We start from the raw sequence: 19,951 nt of genomic DNA on the forward strand, positions 1-19,951 counted from the left end.
TTTGTTGAACTATTGTTACAGTTTTATTCTTTTTTTTTTTGAAAGAGTTTGGTAACAACAACAACAAAACATTCAAGGCCATAATGCAATTTCGATACACATTTTCAATCTGTAGTAATCTAATAAAGTAAATAGAAATGTTGAACCTATATATAAAGTTTTTATTTTACGAATATATTTGCAACCTTATTATGTACAATAAATCAAATAACCAATTATCTAACTAGATAAATGAATACAAAATTAATACATATATTTTAATCAACCAATTTAAGGGACTTTTATGGTACTCTGACATTCGGGTACTCTGCCACATTCCAAAAATATGCTTCTTAGGTTAATTGAAAACTCTAAATGTTTTGTACTGTAGGTGTGAATGTGAGCGTGAATGCTTGTTTGTGTATATGTGATTGGCTGGTGACAAGTTCAGGGTCTACCCTGCCTCTCGCCCAAAGGTCAGCTGGAATAGGCTCCAGCTCACCCGTGACCCTAAAGAGAATAATCTATACAGAAAAGTGATGGGGATAGGTGATTTTTGAATTGGACGGCAGGGGTGAACTAGTGCTTAGCACATCTACCTCAGTTCTTATGTTGGGGGTTTCAAGTCCAGGCTCCGGGCTCCCTGTGTGGACTTTGCATGTTCGCCCCACATTTCACAATCACAATTATGTGATGTCAGATTTCTTGATGGTGAAATTGCGGTACATGAACTTCAGTTGGCGAGTACGCAAACAGCAACCGTCAGTAACAAAACTGTAAAACATCGTATTGAGTCGGTGCTGTATTGTGTCTCTTTGTCACAAATCGCAGTGAAGGCACTTGAAAGGCATGATAAACTTAAAAGTCTAATGTGGTATTTTGAAAACAGGTTGAGTACGAATGGGGTCAAAAGACACAAAACTGGTCATGAACATGTGAGCCTACAATGCAATAAAAGGAAGTGGAAACACACCACAACAATGTACATACAGTCCATGTACGTGAACAGAAAAACAAAAACTCCACACTGAAAACTAGCAATGCAAACTCATTTACAGGTTATTGTCAAACATGTAAATGTTGAAATGTTTGTAAGGTACATTCAGGCACAGTCTATGATAAAGACTATTCAAATCCGGCTGACTTGAACCTTTTAGTTTCTCATTCGTGTTCTTCAACGTGCTCTTCTCAATGCCTTGACACTAACAAGGGATCAATAAATCCGACTGGGATACAAACACGAGAGGCAAAAGGTCAAAAGAGGCATCAGTGGCCGTAAACGTCAGCTCACAAGGAAGGACGATGAACTGTAGAACAGAAACATGCTTATTTGAACATACTGAACCCAAAGACAAAGGACAACATCCCCGAGTTACTATAAATCGGTTTGTCTTCCACATCCCGTTTGAATGCAATCGTAACACATAACGTGGGTATGATTCTCCTCAAGTTGATTTGACACTTCCCTGTTCTCAAAGCCTTATCAGACAATATATTTGTCAACACGGAAAAGTACTGTTCACACTGCGTGCACACACACACACAAAACACAGAGGGAAACGAAGAGTTAAGCTGAAGTCAGCAGTCTCCACCTCAATGCATTCATTCTCTGTGCAAACACATCCAAGCTCATACAGCTGATAGCAGAGACAATGAGGCGTAAAAAGATTCATGTTTGGAATTACAGACATCAGGTTGTCAAAGTAACACAAAAAAATCAATCAGAAACAGAAGCAGAAAAGAGCAGCCTTACTGCGACTGGCATCACCTATAACCTTTTTTTGTTGCCTCCATGCTGCAAATCCAAAAAGAAAATCAGGTACTTGTGCCTTTTCAAACATTTATAAATGTTGTCCTCTCGCAAGTTGAAATGAAAATCATCCTTTTAGTTTGCGATCGGCAAACAAACAAAACTCAGCAAAACACTCATCAGCGCAGTCATTATTTTGTCACATTTCAGATGCAATTTATCTGAGCAAATGTACAAAAACACAGCCAGCTCTCGGAATGCTAGACAGGCATTAACTGCAAATACAGAGGTATGCTTTACAAACATGCCGCTGAATGGAGATTCGGATCCAAGCATTGCTGCCTTCAGGCTGACTTTATTGTCATTGTGTTGAGCATCTTGGCTTTGTAATAAATAAAGATACAAATAAAACAGCGGAAAAATATATAAAATACAGTGGAACTTCTAAGGCTGAACACAATCCATTGAGGAACATGGTTGACCCCCCCCCCCCCCCAATTTGTTCTCATTGGAAAATAATGGTTCCAGGGTCAAAACGTGAACTCTAAGATCTAAGACTTTTTCCACGTCAACAAAAGGTTTCATTCTCTCAAGTATTATTCACAAATATGTCTAAATCTTTGTTCATGAGCGCTTCTCCTTTGCTGAGATAATCCATAATTTGGATTATCTCTACAAAGTGAATATGTTCGCTTGCACAGATTCAGATAGATTTGGGAGTAATTAATGAGGAAAGTGGGCCTTTCGTGTAGATAAAAGAAGATCTTTGAGCTCAGCTCATCAAAAATGGGAGCACAAACAAAAGAGTTGCCTTTTGATTTTTGCTGAGTATAAAACTGGACAGTACAGGCAAGGTTTTACTCCCACAAGCCTAAACATAAATTTACTACTAGAATTAAATAATAAAACACTCTTTAGATGAATCTTTCTGAACATTTTTAACATTCTTAACTCTCATACATGTGTAAAAAGAAGTTAACCACTGAATTGGAGGTTCCTGCCTAGCGTCTTCAGGTGTTGTCGGAGCATTATTTGTTTGCCGTAGTGGGTGTGAATGGTTGTTTGTCTATATGACTTGGCTGGCGACCAGTGCAGGGTAAACCCCGCCCCTTGCCCAAACTGGGATGGGCTCCAGCTCACCCGGACCTAAAGTCCCCCGTTAAGTGACAATAAATGTCTTGTAAATTGTACAACCACAAAGACGAGTGTTACTAACAACCCTGACAATTGTTTTTTTTTTTTTTTTTTTGTCCTGTTCAGCCGTTAGGTCAAGTAGAATGGAGGATCTCTATCCCTTTTATGCCGGAACAGTTATATTGTGTCACAGTGGAGTTTTTAAGCTGCCGAAGGTAGACGGGACACGACATGACTGCCCTGCCAAATTTTAATGATGAAAAAAATCTCAAAATATCCCCGCGCTCTTCTTTATTGTTGCCCGTTTCTTCACATTGTTACCACCCGCTTCCTCCATGACAGTCGTGCCATGATTTGGCACGGTTCAATACATAATAATACAGTACAGTAGTATGGTAGCTGTGCGCAACCGCTTATGTGCTCGGTATCTTGGACTGTGTGAGTGGTCGAGGGTGAGGGTTGTGGAAGATAGTGAAACTCTTCAGATTGAACTCAGCTTGACATGAAATTAGTGTCCACACACTAACGAAGTGCCCGTGTCATGGCCCTCACCAGAGAAACAGAAAATGGCGCATATGCCTTTTAAGTGCTTTTCATGATAGCTACAGCAGACCAAAATTGAAGGCACAGTGGAGGCAGTTTCATGAGAAACCACCCAGAAAAGTGTTGGCCCGAAATTCATCACCGATGAAATTATAGTGGTTTTCACTCCTTTTACATCATTTCTTTCAGTTACTTTCTCATAACTTCTTGCAGCTGTCAGCCCCTCTGTCCAGTCTTCCTGCAGATTGAGCATCAATTGACCCTCAATATTGGTCTGTGTCTGTGTCTCATGTTTTGATGACACCGCCAACCTCATGGTTTTGTGGATGTAGCTCGAAAATTGGCCTTTGTGTTTACAGTTTAGAGAAAACGATGGATAATAATGTCTTAGCATTTGAGTACAAACTGTGACAATAGAATCACCAAAATATATATATTTTTGCATTCATCCATTATGGAAGCTTGGCCCCTTCCCCTCACTCCCACCCACCACCTGTGGACAGCTCAGCTCCATTTTTACACACACACACACACACACACACACTATAATGTCTACAAATGTGTGTGTGTGTGTGTGTGTACCACTGTCACTCTCAGGTAGATGTTCAGCAAGTTGCACATTCCAGGAGAGTGTCCGTGTGTGTGTGCGTGTGTATGTGAGAGAGAGTGAGAGAGAGAGAAACAGAGACAGAGAGAGAGAGAGAGAGAGAGAGAGAGAGAGAGAGAGAGAGAGAAAGAAAGAAAGCGAGAGCCCAAGAGAAGCAGAGTGGGGGCGTCTTGATGGATTGGACCTGGTAATCCATCGCACCAAGGGACATTTAATTCTTGGCTCTAATCTGGAACCAACTGAACACATGAATGACAGACTGCCCTGTTCCCCTGCCTAAATACAGAGGTAAGAATTTATTTGCTCTCTTTTTGTAGAAGACACTTTGTGTTGCATTGCACTAATTCATCATTTGCGCGGATTGCTACCAAATAATTGTTGGGAGCGTTGCAAAGACTTCATACACACAGGGGATAGTACATTGTAATGAAGGAACGGATGCGGTTTTGAAAATGTGATTCTATGTCAAATAAATGCAACTGACATTTGTCTCATAGACAGAGTGTTAATTTAATATTGTTTATATTTTTGTTTTACTATCCTAGCTTTTTTCTACTATTATGGGTGGCAAAATATGAGACATAACCTCAGTATGATGCAGTGAGGTTTTGCTCGATTGTATGACTACTATTGTGAAGCAAGATGTTGGATACAGCTCTTGTATTGAAGCTAATTAAACAAATGTACCTAATATTGTGGCCAGTTCTTCATTCATTTTCAGATGACCAGATGGGAGCACACACACGAATATTCACCACCCAAAGAGCATCGTTGAAAGAATTCCCAATTAGGATGGTGGTTTTTTTCTTTTTACTCATCAAAGCCCAAACCAAATAATTGATATTCTATCAATTCATTTATTCATTCATTTTCTATGCCGCTTATGCTCACAAGGGTTGCGAGTGAACTGGATCCTACTCTATCTGATTTTTGACGAAAGGTGGGGAACACTCTGGACTGGTCGCCAATTAATCACAGTGCACGTAACCAAAGAACCCTTCACACTCACATTCACACCTATGAACAATTTCAATTAACCTATCATGTTATAGGAATGTGGGAAGAAGCCGGTGTCCTCAGCGAAAACCCACACAAGCAGTAATCCTTGATTTTCAATTTGTATTCAATTCTATTTGTATTACAATTTCGAGTCATTGAAATATGATATTGGCCAACTGCCTGTATTTTATCAGAGGCGGCTTGTCGTTGCTGAATGAGAATGAGATAATAGGTTGTAATGGATTATACACTCGAGTTTAATAGACCATATAAATTGACGAGAACAAAGTAAATGCCTTTCGAAACCAGTCTACTATTTAAGCACCAAGGAGAGCGCCGTGCGCATCCAGTGGTCTCGCCAAAGTCAAATGCCCCTTAAGCAGTATGGAGTTCAAGAAAAAATTCCGAAAAAAAGAATAATCATAATCATGCACGACTCAGTGAACAAGATTAACAACTGCTTTGGTTTTTCTATAGCTATCTGACACTTAATTATTTCCCACGATACCCTTAAAATGTCACTGGATGTCAGTACTATCATGATAGCCACTTTGGCCTGAGCGCCACTTGATATACTGTATTCGATTCTTTCTCCATCGTCAGAAGCTATAAATGCTGCCTGCCAGGTGATTCATGGGTAAAATGCAGGGATGACAGATTTACGTGACACATAACAGTCATATCAGAGCTTTTAATGGCCCAAAGCTAAGGTAGGCAGGAGTAATTATTTCAGTACAGTATGACTGTTTTATTGGCGTGCCGGTCCCCATATGTACTGTAAGTATGCACTTTTTACAATGACACGACATAATCCGTTGCAAATTAGGACCCTAAATCTACGGCTTGGAGCCAATTTGAGAATTCCCGTGTTAAATGACTTCGAAGGGTGAGCAGTTGTATTTTATTTACATTTTTATTATACACTGGTTAATTGTTTTTATTTTTTTGTATTGTATGGCTGTAAATAATGCCAAAAGGTTACTTTAAACACTGGCTGTACAGTCGATGATGTTTTATGATGGTGATAGTTTGAGCCTTTAATGAATTGGGTTACGCCAATGACCCAACTGCCATGATTAACGATAGAGGAGAAAAAAAAACATTCATCTGTTTCATTCATCTATTTTCTATACTGCTCTGTTCTGGTTCACTTCCTCTTGGCCAACACTAACCAAAACCAGTTAGAGCGATACAAAATTATACATTTGGAATAGATACCCACCTTCTGCAGCTGCCTGAATTTTGTTATTACGATGTCATACATTATTCAGTGAGAAAGTAGCGGAAAGAGTACCAAACTATCTATCTATCTATCTATCTATCTATCTATCTATCTATCTATCTATCTATCTATCTATCTATCTATCTATCTATCTATCTATCTATCTATCTATCTATCTATCTATCTATCTATCTATCTATCTATCTATCTATCTATCTATCTATCTATCTATCTATCTATCTATCTATCTATCTATCTATCTATCTATCTATCTATCTATCTATCTATCTATCTATCTATCTATCTATCTATCTATCTATCTATCTATCTATCTATCTATCTATCTATCTATCTATCTATCTATCTATCTATCTATCTATCTATCTATCTATCTATCTATCTATCTATCTATCTATCTATCTATCTATCTATCTATCTATCTATCTATCTATCTATCTATCTATCTATCTATCTATCTATCTATCTATCTATCTATCTATCTATCTATCTATCTATCTATCTATCTATCTATCTATCTATCTATCTATCTATCTATCTATCTATCTATCTATCTATCTATCTATCTATCTATCTATCTATCTATCTATCTATCTATCTATCTATCTATCTATCTATCTATCTATCTATCTATCTATCTATCTATCTATCTATCTATCTATCTATCTATCTATCTATCTATCTATCTATCTATCTATCTATCTATCTATCTATCTATCTATCTATCTATCTATCTATCTATCTATCTATCTATCTATCTATCTATCTATCTATCTATCTATCTATCTATCTATCTATCTATCTATCTATCTATCTATCTATCTATCTATCTATCTATCTATCTATCTATCTATCTATCTATCTATCTATCTATCTATCTATCTATCTATCTATCTATCTATCTATCTATCTATCTATCTATCTATCTATCTATCTATCTATCTATCTATCTATCTATCTATCTATCTATCTATCTATCTATCTATCTATCTATCTATCTATCTATCTATCTATCTATCTATCTATCTATCTATCTATCTATCTATCTATCTATCTATCTATCTATCTATCTATCTATCTATCTATCTATCTATCTATCTATCTATCTATCTATCTATCTATCTATCTATCTATCTATCTATCTATCTATCTATCTATCTATCTATCTATCTATCTATCTATCTATCTATCTATCTATCTATCTATCTATCTATCTATCTATCTATCTATCTATCTATCTATCTATCTATCTATCTATCTATCTATCTATCTATCTATCTATCTATCTATCTATCTATCTATCTATCTATCTATCTATCTATCTATCTATCTATCTATCTATCTATCTATCTATCTATCTATCTATCTATCTATCTATCTATCTATCTATCTATCTATCTATCTATCTATCTATCTATCTATCTATCTATCTATCTATCTATCTATCTATCTATCTATCTATCTATCTATCTATCTATCTATCTATCTATCTATCTATCTATCTATCTATCTATCTATCTATCTATCTATCTATCTATCTATCTATCTATCTATCTATCTATCTATCTATCTATCTATCTATCTATCTATCTATCTATCTATCTATCTATCTATCTATCTATCTATCTATCTATCTATCTATCTATCTATCTATCTATCTATCTATCTATCTATCTATCTATCTATCTATCTATCTATCTATCTATCTATCTATCTATCTATCTATCTATCTATCTATCTATCTATCTATCTATCTATCTATCTATCTATCTATCTATCTATCTATCTATCTATCTATCTATCTATCTATCTATCTATCTATCTATCTATCTATCTATCTATCTATCTATCTATCTATCTATCTATCTATCTATCTATCTATCTATCTATCTATCTATCTATCTATCTATCTATCTATCTATCTATCTATCTATCTATCTATCTATCTATCTATCTATCTATCTATCTATCTATCTATCTATCTATCTATCTATCTATCTATCTATCTATCTATCTATCTATCTATCTATCTATCTATCTATCTATCTATCTATCTATCTATCTATCTATCTATCTATCTATCTATCTATCTATCTATCTATCTATCTATCTATCTATCTATCTATCTATCTATCTATCTATCTATCTATCTATCTATCTATCTATCTATCTATCTATCTATCTATCTATCTATCTATCTATCTATCTATCTATCTATCTATCTATCTATCTATCTATCTATCTATCTATCTATCTATCTATCTATCTATCTATCTATCTATCTATCTATCTATCTATCTATCTATCTATCTATCTATCTATCTATCTATCTATCTATCTATCTATCTATCTATCTATCTATCTATCTATCTATCTATCTATCTATCTATCTATCTATCTATCTATCTATCTATCTATCTATCTGATATCATCTACATAGTGTAGAACTCCACCAAAACTTCACGCGAAAACTTTGGACCACATTTCCATTGTAGGTTAAAAAAAAGTCTCGCAATGTTAACACATATAATTCCAGATCTTTGCTACCCTGGTATAGGTACTGTTTTTGTAGCCTTGGGAATCCTAGTGGATGTCATATAGCCTATTGGCCACAGGAAATAGTACACCGAGTTCAACACTGATGTACATCGTACCTCCAGGGACAGTAACGGACTTCCTGATGCACTCCTATTTCTGAAAGTCAGTTTCCGATGTCAACAGGTGACGAATGACGTTAACATGGACACTGACAATTCGATTGAGCGTATTGAACGAGACTTGAAGACCACTTCGCTGCCACTGCTCGTCACCAGCGACTCGCAGGAGGATGCAAATGAGACCACAGGGAATCAATTTCAGCAGCCTGACTGGCAGGTACGAGGCACTTCTTACTTCAGCCCATTCAAGTTCTATACATGTCGTAAAAGGTATATTGTGTGAAATCAAGCTTCTTCTGACCATTGCCCCCCCCCCCCAGGTGGCTCTGTGGGCTTTGGCGTACTCGCTCATCATCCTGGTGTCCGTCACCGGGAATGTGACGGTCATCTGGATCATTCTGGCTCACAGGCGCATGAGGACTGTGACCAACTACTTCATCGTCAACCTAGCTTTCGCCGATGTTTCAATGGCAACCTTCAACACTTTGTTCAACTTCGTTTACGCACTGCACAACGACTGGTACTTTGGCCTCGGCTACTGTCGATTCCAGAACTTCTTCCCCATCACCGCCATGTTTTCATCCATTTACTCCATGGCTGCCATCGCAGTGGACAGGTAAGGAAAGGCTTTGGTGAACTTAAAGAATACTTAAGGCACCCTGACATGGTCACACATGATACAGTTAATGTATCACAAAAGCACAGAGAGAGAGCATAAGGTGTTCCTCACCAAATGATACAGTTTCACATAATTGGTTTGAAAAGTATTTTTTGTATTTACTACAATTAATGTATTTTTGTTCATCTATATATGCCAGCGACATACACTATAGTGACAGGCAGAGCTATTGAATGCTTCTTGTGACATTTGTTTCGGTGGTGTGCCGTGAGATTTTTTGAATGGTAAATATGAACCTCGGCTCAAGAAAGGCTTTACGAGGTGAATAGCGAGTGATTTTGTGCTGATTTGCGGCTGTAAAAAGCAGCAAATGATGCAGACAACCCTCCACAAACAAACAGACTTGCCAACACACCTTTGGTGGGACTGACAAGGTGAGCTTCAGACAGTTCAACAATGAATTGCTGAAATAGAAGTTGATTTTTTTCCCCCACAATTTTACTCAGTGCAATAACTTCATGTCAATTTTGCATAGTATTTATTGATGTTTTTAGTATTTACAACTGCTGGTGGTGGTGCTCATTGTTCGCATGGTGTATGTTTTTCTGTTTTATTTTGATGTAGTTGAACCTTTACTTATAAGTGTGACATTGGTGATGTCTCGCTATATCGATGTTTTGGAAGTATTCCCGCTCTCACTACACTAGTCCGTTTTCAGCCATATCTCATAAATCTACATACTAAGATAAAGCATTTATGGTTGATTATTGTTTGTGGGCTAAATATATGCCCTCAAATAACATTGTGTAATTAGTAGCTTGCAGGAGGTTCTTTTTTTCCCTCTTATGGATGGCATTTTTTTTTTGCTCACATATTTGAATTAATTCCAATATGCCCACTCTGTGGAACTTGTGGTGCGAAATGATTCACGATTTGATTTGTTAGAAATCTAAAAGCGATGTCGGTTGCCACTATATATAAGTCTGTGAAAAGAGTTATTGCGATATATTTGCCATTTGAGTAAAATAGAAAGATCATTCATAATGATCACTTAACCACATCATTTCTCTCAGCCCATATATATTAATACAACATAATATCCCAAGCTGGTATAAAAAAACGCTACGTAATTCAGCAATTACACTGTCGCAATGACTCAATTCTCAGTCAATGTTCAAATTCATTCAAAACCAAGTAAGCCACCATTCATCATCGTTTGCATGAATGACAGTGGAAAATAAAATGGACCTTTCCATAGCTGTTAAATAAGACGGACCATTTAGATAAATGTGGTTCTGAGTTGGAACTGGTAACCATGTAAACAAGTCCCTCCCGGGTAATGGTCGGCTAGCCGTTGACTAGAGCGGCAGCCCTTTGAGGTTTGCCTTATCAAAGGAACAACTCAAAGGTGGATCGTGGAAGAGGTGGCACCTCTGTGACCTTATGACTCTTTAGGCAAACGAAGTCTACAGCAGTCCTTCAATCTCAATCATCAATGAGATTTCCACATTAATCAAAGTCTTTTGCAAAAGATGGGTCCAGAGTACCATAACTCAGCAGATGAGCACTGGGAAGACCTAAAAACTGCCGTTATCGACACCTGTACAGAAGCACTCGGTCACCAAAATGAAGAAACATAAGGATTAGTTGGACAAGAATGATCAAGTGCTGCAACAAGGAGCTAGGCTTTTCTTGACTTTCAGAAAGACCCAAATCCAAGGACGAAGAAGGCCTGTTACCCAGAATGCAGAGAGGCACTTCAAAATGAGATCCGAAAATTAAAAGACCAATGGTTGGAACAGGAAAGCCGAGGAAAACCAAATGCTCGCAGACAGGTTTCTTAACGACTCGAAAAAACATTTGTGGTCCTTCCAACACAAGGAGAAGCCCCACTCGGAATCAAAGATGGCTCCACCCTGCTGAGGACAAAAGATGGCATCTCTGCAAGATGGAGGAACACTTCGAGGACATCTTGAACAACCCAACCCCACCGTTAGCGAAGAATTACCAGAACAAGACATAGCCAACAATCTCAACGCAACTCCTTCCCTTGAAGGAAGCCAGCTCACCATCAAATTAAAAGACATAAAATAAACAAAACATAGAAGACCTTCTCAAGTCCATGTTGAAAAGCTCCTCCATCAGCTGGAATAAGTGGGAAGAGCTGGCCAAAGACCGCGCTAGCTGGAGACAGCTGATCCACAAATGAACCCAAACATTTGAGAAAAACAGGACCAACAACATCCAAGAAAACGCTGAAACCGTACAGAACAGCAACGGGACACAGTCCACCAGAGGCTGCCTGACTCCATCATCTGCAACAACTGCAGCAGACAATTTTAGACTGGGCCTCCTTCCACATCAAAAGACTTAACTGAGACCATTATCTTCGACTCGAGGGATAGCTAAGAGAGGAGAAAATGATACAGTAGGTTACATTTTATAGATGAGTATTTCAAGGTTGACTAAGAAATGAATGTTGACCATTAATGCTCCCTTACAGTCTTGTGTGTGGGTAGTATCTGATGATTAGAGTGCCAATGACTTCATTAACATTTCACTACTGCTTTAGATATATGGCCATCATCCACCCTTTGAAGCCTCGCCTCTCCTCCACCTCCACCAAGGTTGTGATCGCAATCATTTGGATTGTGGCTGTCTTGCTGGCGTTCCCGCAGTGCTACTACAGCGTGACCAGATTTTACTACCCCAGAACTGTTTGCATGGTCGACTGGCCGGATGACTACGGAGGAACACACCAACTCAGGTGCAAAGTGATGTGATGTACTCAGAAGCACAAACCTCTAGAGCTAAGATTGAACTGTAAAATAAGGTGGAAAAAAAGTGTTTGTTTTCTGAGGCAAAACTGAGCCAGTGAATTGAAATTCAGTACAACAAACAAACAAACATGGATTTCTGCCCTGCTAGAAGCCAGTAGCGTGGCGTGGGGAAAAGGCCAAGGTGGTCAAAAATTTAGGAAACGGGCACGGTGCAAAATGTTGATTGAAATAGACGTGATAATATGTCAAGAAGTAGCGGTCGACTGCTTCGTGGCCCACTCACCTATCCATTTAACCGTGTCTGTTGGTCTCTGACTATGCTCGCTGTCATTACAAGTATTGGACCAAAGTTGTTTTTTGACTTGGATTATATATACAGTACAGACAGACAGACATGCTACAGGTCATCCTAAGTGCCAGTGCCACTTAACTCATAGTGAAATGTGACGTCATTAAACATCTACAGATGTCATTATGTCAACACAAGATGACTGGACCGTACCGTTTTTTGGATTCAGGGCAGGAGGAACATTTCCATTGCGGCTCAATGGCAACAATGGAAAATAAGCAGCATTTTTAACTCGATTTTAACGAAAATCTCATATGTTCTTGCATGATGCTTCTGCTGAACCTTCACATTGATGGAAATCAATTTAGGTGTAATCTTGTTGACGTTACCTCATATCTTGTAGCTACCAGTTTGCAGTGATACTGCTGATCTACTTGCTCCCCTTGCTGGTGATGATGGTGACCTACAGTTTGGTGGGCCAGACCCTGTGGGGGGGCCACATCCCCGGAGAGGCGACGGACCACTACCACAGCCAGATCACTGCAAAGAGAAAGGTCACCTTTTTCACTTTATTACTGCCATTTATTGTAACTGCAGTCGAAATTAAATTTGTCAGCTGGGTTGACATACGCAAGCTTGGTCTCTAAGGTCGTAAAGATGATGGTTGTCGTGGTGGTGACCTTCACTCTGTGCTGGTTGCCCTACCACCTCTACTTCATATTGGGATCAATCAACAGAGACATTTACAAGCAACATTACATTCAACAGGTCAGCGGGGTTTCCATCATATGTTGATGTAATGATCCATATATAATGTATTCAAGTGTGTGTGTGCGTGTGTGTGCGTGTGCGTGAGTGCATCACCCACGTGTGCATGCCTCTGTTCGTGGTGTGTATGTGTTTTTTTTTTTTTTTTTAAACAATAATTTAGTCTAGGTTTTTTTTATATATATATAAATATATTGTAAATGGCTTCACTGCACAGGCAGCAACTACTGCAGTCCACTATGTGATTAATTTAAACGTGAAGTTGACCTCCAAAGCCAAATTGTTAAGTTAAAAAGTGATTGGCTGCGATAGCATTTTCATTCTGGACGGGTGAAATAAAGTCGATATTGCTACATTTGTAACTAACTAACCAACAAAGTAACTAACCAACTATGTACAGTAAGTAACCGACTAAACGTAAAAACATTTTGAGTCAGAAATTTGCGAGGCTACTTCAGATTCAGAATCAGAATTTATTTGTCATTGCACAACAGCACAATGAGATTAAAATCTCAAACTTAAAATGCAACCACATAAAATACAAGACACAAAATAAACAACAATACATAATGACCATGCACATCAGTGCATGTTAATATAAAAAAAAGTGTCAGTGCAAGTGCAGCGATGACTAGCAGCGGTCTGTCAGATCATATTTACATTCAAAATGGTAATGGGTTGGGATTAAAACTGTTTTTCAGTCTGTTTGTTTTGGGCTTGACGCACCTGCAGCGACGCCCAGAGGGAAGCAGGTTGAACAGATGACGGCCTGGGTGTGAGCTGTACTGAACAATGTTACTAGCAGTGGGAAGTGAGGATGTTTTGACCACCCTCTGAAGCCTCTTTTTGTCAGGCTCAGTGCAGCTAGCATACCACACTGAGCTACAGCAGGTCAGGAGGCTTTCAATGCAGGATCTGGGGAAGGTCTCCAGCAGTTTGCCTTCCAGGTTTTTCCTCTTGAGCACCCTCAGGAAGTCGATGCTCTGTAGGGCCTTCTTCACCACCGCTGTGGTGTTTGAGGACCAGGAGAGGTCATCCAAGATGACAGTGCCCAGATTTTTAAAAGTCATATTTAACACATTCACTGCCATTGACGGCTTTAGATGTCAAGTATCCATGTTAACTGGGAAGGCTGGCAGTGAATGAGTTAAAAGTGCAGACCCTCTCCACACAGGCACCGTTGATGTACAGAGGGGTGTGGTCAGGTACTTGTTGCTATGTAGAATTCATAGGGGGCAGTCATTCACAACGTAAATCATTAATCCACCCAGTCTCTGTACAGCTTATCCTCACGAGGGTCACGGGTGTGCTGGAGTCCATCTCAGCTGACTTTGGGCGGCAGGCGGGGTGCACTCTGCTGGTCACCAGCCAATTGCAGGGCACATTCAGACAAACAACCATTCACACTCACAGACAATTTCGTCTTCAATTAACCAGCCATCCATGTTTTTGCAATATGGGCCCACGGAAAACATACAAACTCCGGAAGACCAGAGCCCAGATTTGAACCCGTGACCTCAGAACCGTGAGGCAGATGTGCTAACCAGTCATACAACGTGCTGCCTTTAAACACCCTCCCCCCTCACATTTATATAACTATGTTATTATATCTTTTCATGGGACATGACACACTTTTACAATAGTGTACATCTTATATTACAGTGTAAATTAATACTCCCCTCAAAATAATGGCACACACAGCCATTAATGTCTGAACAAAAGTGGGTACACCCCGAAATGATAATGTTTAAATTAGGTTTCAATTAGCCATTGGCCCTCCCCAGTGTCATGAAAAAAGCACACACTAGGGACCGAAAGCATCAAGATTAAAATGATGAGACAAATGTATTTTACACAACTGTTCACCAGCGAATCGCAACTACACTACAGTATTACAGTGGAAACACAGAAAACGGCATCCTCTATTGGATCTGATGAGGCACTATATATTAAAATAAAATGAAATACAGAATAGTCTTTCTATTTCTTAACAGTATGTGAGCAAATGTGAATAATGTGCAAGTCGTGTTTTTTTACATAGTTTCTTATTCTTGAAAGGTTTACCTGGCCATTTTTTGGTTAGCGATGAGCTCGACCATGTACAACCCCATCATTTACTGCTGTCTAAACCAAAGGTAAAGCTGTATTTGCAGTCCTGCTTTAATAATAAATTCTAATTGAATAGTTGGAAGGAAAAAATAAAGTCCCTCCTCTGTTGCAGGTTCCGTGCTGGTTTCCGGCATGCCTTTTCTTGGTGTCCCTTCATCAAAGTATCAGAGGAGGACAAGATGGAGCTGCAGCACACACACACCTTTAGAGTGACCACGACACACAGCCTACGCAAAAACAGCACGCGCGCCTCCATCCATGCAAACAACTCAGGTGATGCAAACAAAAGTTGTGGGCAAGGATGATGCAAAGTTGCTGTGGCTGTTCGCAACGACTACATGGACGTTCATTGTGCAAAAATTGTTGTTTGTGCATACTCGCGTTAAGGCTCATAATAAATACAAGAGAAGCTGTTATCATTCTTTCCTGTGAACAACAGTGAGTATATGAATGGAACACTGTGTTGCAGTGATGTTTCTGATTGTGTTTGGTAACCTAATGATTGTTATTTCCTGCTACTGTACAACTGGGGGCCACAGCAACTATACTTTGCTAGTAGGTCAGTGCATATTGCTGTTGAACCATTTACCTCTTGAGGTACACACAAATGGTCCAAGACTACACTATACTCCCACCTATGAATGATCATATAATACACAAATAAACAATAGCCCTTGTTGGCCTCAAAGGTATTTGCAGTATCACAAAAGTGAATACACCACTCACATTTTTCTAAATACAATATATCTTTTCATTGGACAACACAGAAGAAATGACACTTTGCTATGTAAAATGTAAAAGTCAGTGTACAGCTTGTATAACAGTGTAAATTTACTGGCCCCTCAAAATAAATCAAAACACAGTCATTGTTTAAATTACTGGCAACAAAAATGTGTACACCCCGAAGTGAAAACCTCCAAATTGGGCTCATTTGCTATTTTGCTATATCCTGGTGTCATGTAACTTAAGTGCTATAAGGTCTCAGGTATGAATGGGGAGCTGAATTTGTGAGCTAAATTTGATGTTATTGCTCTCTCATACTGGTGACTCGAAGCTCAATATGGCTTATCATTATGGCAACTGGATTTAACATTTGACTATCCAGAATTAACATTGTAGATATCAACATCTTTCTGACTTGTTCCAATTACATTTTGAACAGTTGGAGTTTTTGTTCAAGATATCTGTAAAGTAATTGTGAGTTGTCAAAATGACACACCGATCTCTCTAATACAGTTTTGCCGAGTCAAAACTGAATTACAGATGTCATTTTTGCCATTCATGTGTCCTTACAAATGTCTACAACTCAGTTGCAGATGTCTGCTAGTGAATTATGTTAATCTACAACTAAATACTAGATATCTGTAAAATAATGAAGCTGTTTTGACGAATTGCCAGCTAGGTATTCATTGAGCAAAATGCTTATTATTGTGGTTGCAGTTTGTAGTGTCAGCACGGCAGATGAGTGCTTAGCATGTCTGCCTCACAATTCTGAGCTTTGGGCTTCTGCAATGGGTCTAATTAGATGTGGTGCAGTTGTACGTAATGTTGTGGCCATTGAGTGCAAAATTTATAAAAAAAAAAAAAAGGTATTTTTCATTGCTGTGATTTAATTCATCCTTTTTCTTCATCTGTAGGGTATCTATATATTTGAAGCGAGGTGCAGTGTCCACTGCCGTAACAGTCGGCAGAATACATTAAATTCTATCATGCATATTCACTATAAGAGAAAAATTATATTGCAAGCATTAAAAGATAAAATGTGAAAAGTATTCTCAACCAACTTGACACTGTAGGATACACGGACATACGGTATAGTTTCAACTACCCTTCATCTGTTGCATACATCTTGTTTCTGTCACTTCAACTTAAACAGTGTTCACTCACTTGTGCACTTTTATGTTTTTGGCAATTTAAAAGAAAATGCAATTAAGGTAATATAAATGCAATTGTTTTGTGATGTAAAAAATATAAATAGTAATCATCCTGAACTGATTAAAAACCTTACTATTTAGTATGAAGCAACGTCACATTGTGAACGACCCGTTTGTTGTCTGCACAAAACTGTCAGTTGTTTACGGTCTAAATATATTCGTATCAAATAAATGTGAGAATGGTTGTTTATTTTTCTTTTGGTTCTCACACACTGTGACCACAACACAAATGGCAGATACATAAAGACCAAAGCATCAGTCATTCTGACATCGGTTTGATTTTATTTAGTGAAGGATTGACAGTGTTGGACACAGAGAGCAAAGCAATTCAAGTGTTTATGCGATAGATACTGACAGTTATAATGGAGTGATTTATTTAGGCAAAAAACAGTGTTTCCTCTGCCATTCATTAGAGTTCTTATTGGTATTTGAGATTCTCTTGCCCACATAAACCAGATTTCTAACTTATGTACTATTAACACTAATCAGCGTTGTCTACTCTAAAAGCTTGTACATTGCAGGGATGTCAGTAAGTCTCCTATGTCAAAGGTACATTAATTTTTACATTTGTAATACTGTACATGTTCTCCCAAAACACCATATGGGATGCAAGAATGTTCAAGAACTGTTCTTATTGAGACAATAGAGTGTCAGAGTGCAACCGGATTTGCCAACATCATAACATTTTAAACCCCATATGGCTGTGTACCTAAGATGGAGCCCTGAAGGACGCCAGGAGTCAACTTGGAAAGGATTTCCTACTCATGCATGACTATTTGCTTTTTGGTACACCTAAAAATAAAAAAAATAATTGAATGATGTTACTTTAGATACCTTCATCCTGAGTTTTAAGGAGCATTTATCATACAGGAAGAGAGAACATTTAAAAGCCTCCTCAGCAGAGTGAGTCAAATTGATTAAAGTTTCAGCAAGTGTAATATTCTTCCACAGATTTGGGCCAGTGGTGCTCCAACTGACACGCATGATAGCGCTTCACGCACTTTCATTGCTGTTGTTAACTGATGGATTCACGCAGCGTAGGCAGTAGCATACCTGGATTGGTCCAAATACTTCGCAAAATACAAGTATTCTTTGGACATATTTTACAGTAGAGTACAAGAGAATAGAAGAGAATAGAATAGAATAGGAGCACAAGCACATTTAGTCAGCATGTTTCTCTAGCAGAGATTAGATGTTTGTTCCATGTTCATGTTTACAGGACTGAGCTGATTATAAACAACATCTTTTTCTGTGTGTTTGCATCATTATTGTAGCGTTTAATCATCTCTGGATAGAAAAATAAAATAAATAACAACGCTACATGTGAAATATATTTTATACTGGAATAACATCTTAAAAGCTTTAAAGCAACGACAACAGAATTCCATTTCACATATCGTGTTTCCTTTTTTCAGATGCATTCTGCTGACTTTGGTACAAAATATATTTTAAGGACCCTGTAGCTACTAATCATCATGGAGGAACATTGATGCACCTTTGCAACTGCAGTGAGACATTGTATATTCCTGTAGACACCCTGCAGTCACTAGGAAAATCCTGAGGGTGGCAACATTACACACAACAGAGCAACGTTGCATGCAGGAGTGTGTTATTATTATAGTTAAAGCATGAGTTATGACCATTTATAATGTTATACTTGTTTTTGGTGATTGTGCTAGTTATCGTTCTTCAATATGGAAACAATAAAGCCGCTCCTGGAGTGTGGGACAGAGGAGTGGGCAGAACACTGGAGGGGCCCGTTAGAAGTCAAGAGAAGAAGACTGCGACAGTTATTAGGTGTTGATCTCTTGTCTCAACCGGGCGCCCACGGCTGTGATGAGCGCTGCCCCTTTGCCACTGCCGTCCTCCGACAGCAGGAAGTTGACATTGCAGTGAGGGGACAGTTCCTTGACAGTGTGGTGCATGATCCGAGAGAAGCTACACAGACAAGATATTTAGTTGAGATGATGTTAAGTGGAAAGTTTTGGGTACACAAAGCAACAGATTAATTTACAAATGCATGGGAGTAGAAGACCACCAGATCCCTGAATTTCCTCATAGACAGTAGAACCTCTTAGGTTGAAAATAATCTGTCCCAGGAAGCTGGTCAATGCCAATTTGAACCAAATTTTCCTCACGTGACATATAGTGAACCCTCGTTCATCACGGGAGAAACGTTGAAAGGTTTTCCCCTTTCCACACACTTTAAACACAATTAAACGTATTAAAACACATTGTAAACACACCAAAAAACAATGCAAGCATATAATTTACAGCGAATCCCCGCATATTCACAGTTTGGTATTGGTGAATTGCTCTCTAGGCTCATTTTGAATATCCTATCTGATATATATGACATATTGTTTGGTGCCATCTTCTGGCATCTAGGGGCGAAGGAACAATATTGAAGTGAGAGGAGGAGCCTCATTTTGTCAGGCCATAGCTTTGTCTAAAACAAAAAAAGTGCGTTGCCCCATCTTGTGGCATCTACAGGCAATTAAAAACCAGGCATATTTTTGTATAGTTTTACCCCTTCCACATTA

General features: G+C 38.4%; 2 protein-coding genes across 3 annotated transcripts in view; one reads left to right on the forward strand and one right to left on the reverse strand.

Annotated features, from left to right (window-relative positions):
- Positions 1 to 4,246: 4,246 nt before the first annotated feature.
- tacr2 (tachykinin receptor 2) lies at positions 4,247 to 16,757 on the forward strand. 2 transcript variants are annotated; one of them, XM_061666739.1, is made up of 7 exons: positions 4,247 to 4,301; positions 8,974 to 9,126; positions 9,230 to 9,525; positions 12,101 to 12,295; positions 13,001 to 13,151; positions 13,246 to 13,365; positions 15,424 to 15,504. In XM_061666739.1, the coding sequence occupies exons 2-7, from the start codon at positions 8,992 to 8,994 to the stop codon at positions 15,502 to 15,504; spliced, it is 978 nt and encodes a 325-aa protein (XP_061522723.1). In that variant the 5' UTR covers positions 4,247 to 4,301; positions 8,974 to 8,991. The 2 variants fall into 2 exon arrangements, with proteins under 2 accessions (XP_061522723.1, XP_061522732.1); XM_061666748.1 differs by lacking the exon at positions 4,247 to 4,301 and adding an exon at positions 15,587 to 16,757 and having other exon boundaries at positions 8,978 to 9,126; positions 15,424 to 15,500.
- A 910-nt stretch (positions 16,758 to 17,667) lies between these two features.
- hk1 (hexokinase 1) overlaps positions 17,668 to 19,951 on the reverse strand; it is a 31,534-nt gene continuing 29,250 nt past the window's right edge. The window contains exon 21 of the mRNA XM_061666714.1: positions 17,668 to 19,346. Within this exon, the coding sequence (XP_061522698.1) occupies positions 19,202 to 19,346 (145 nt within the window). The 3' untranslated portion in view covers positions 17,668 to 19,201. The remainder of the gene's footprint in view (positions 19,347 to 19,951) is intronic.

This window comes from Phycodurus eques, chromosome 2 (assembly GCF_024500275.1).
Source record: "Phycodurus eques isolate BA_2022a chromosome 2, UOR_Pequ_1.1, whole genome shotgun sequence".
NCBI classification, from domain to species: domain Eukaryota; kingdom Metazoa; phylum Chordata; class Actinopteri; order Syngnathiformes; family Syngnathidae; genus Phycodurus; species Phycodurus eques.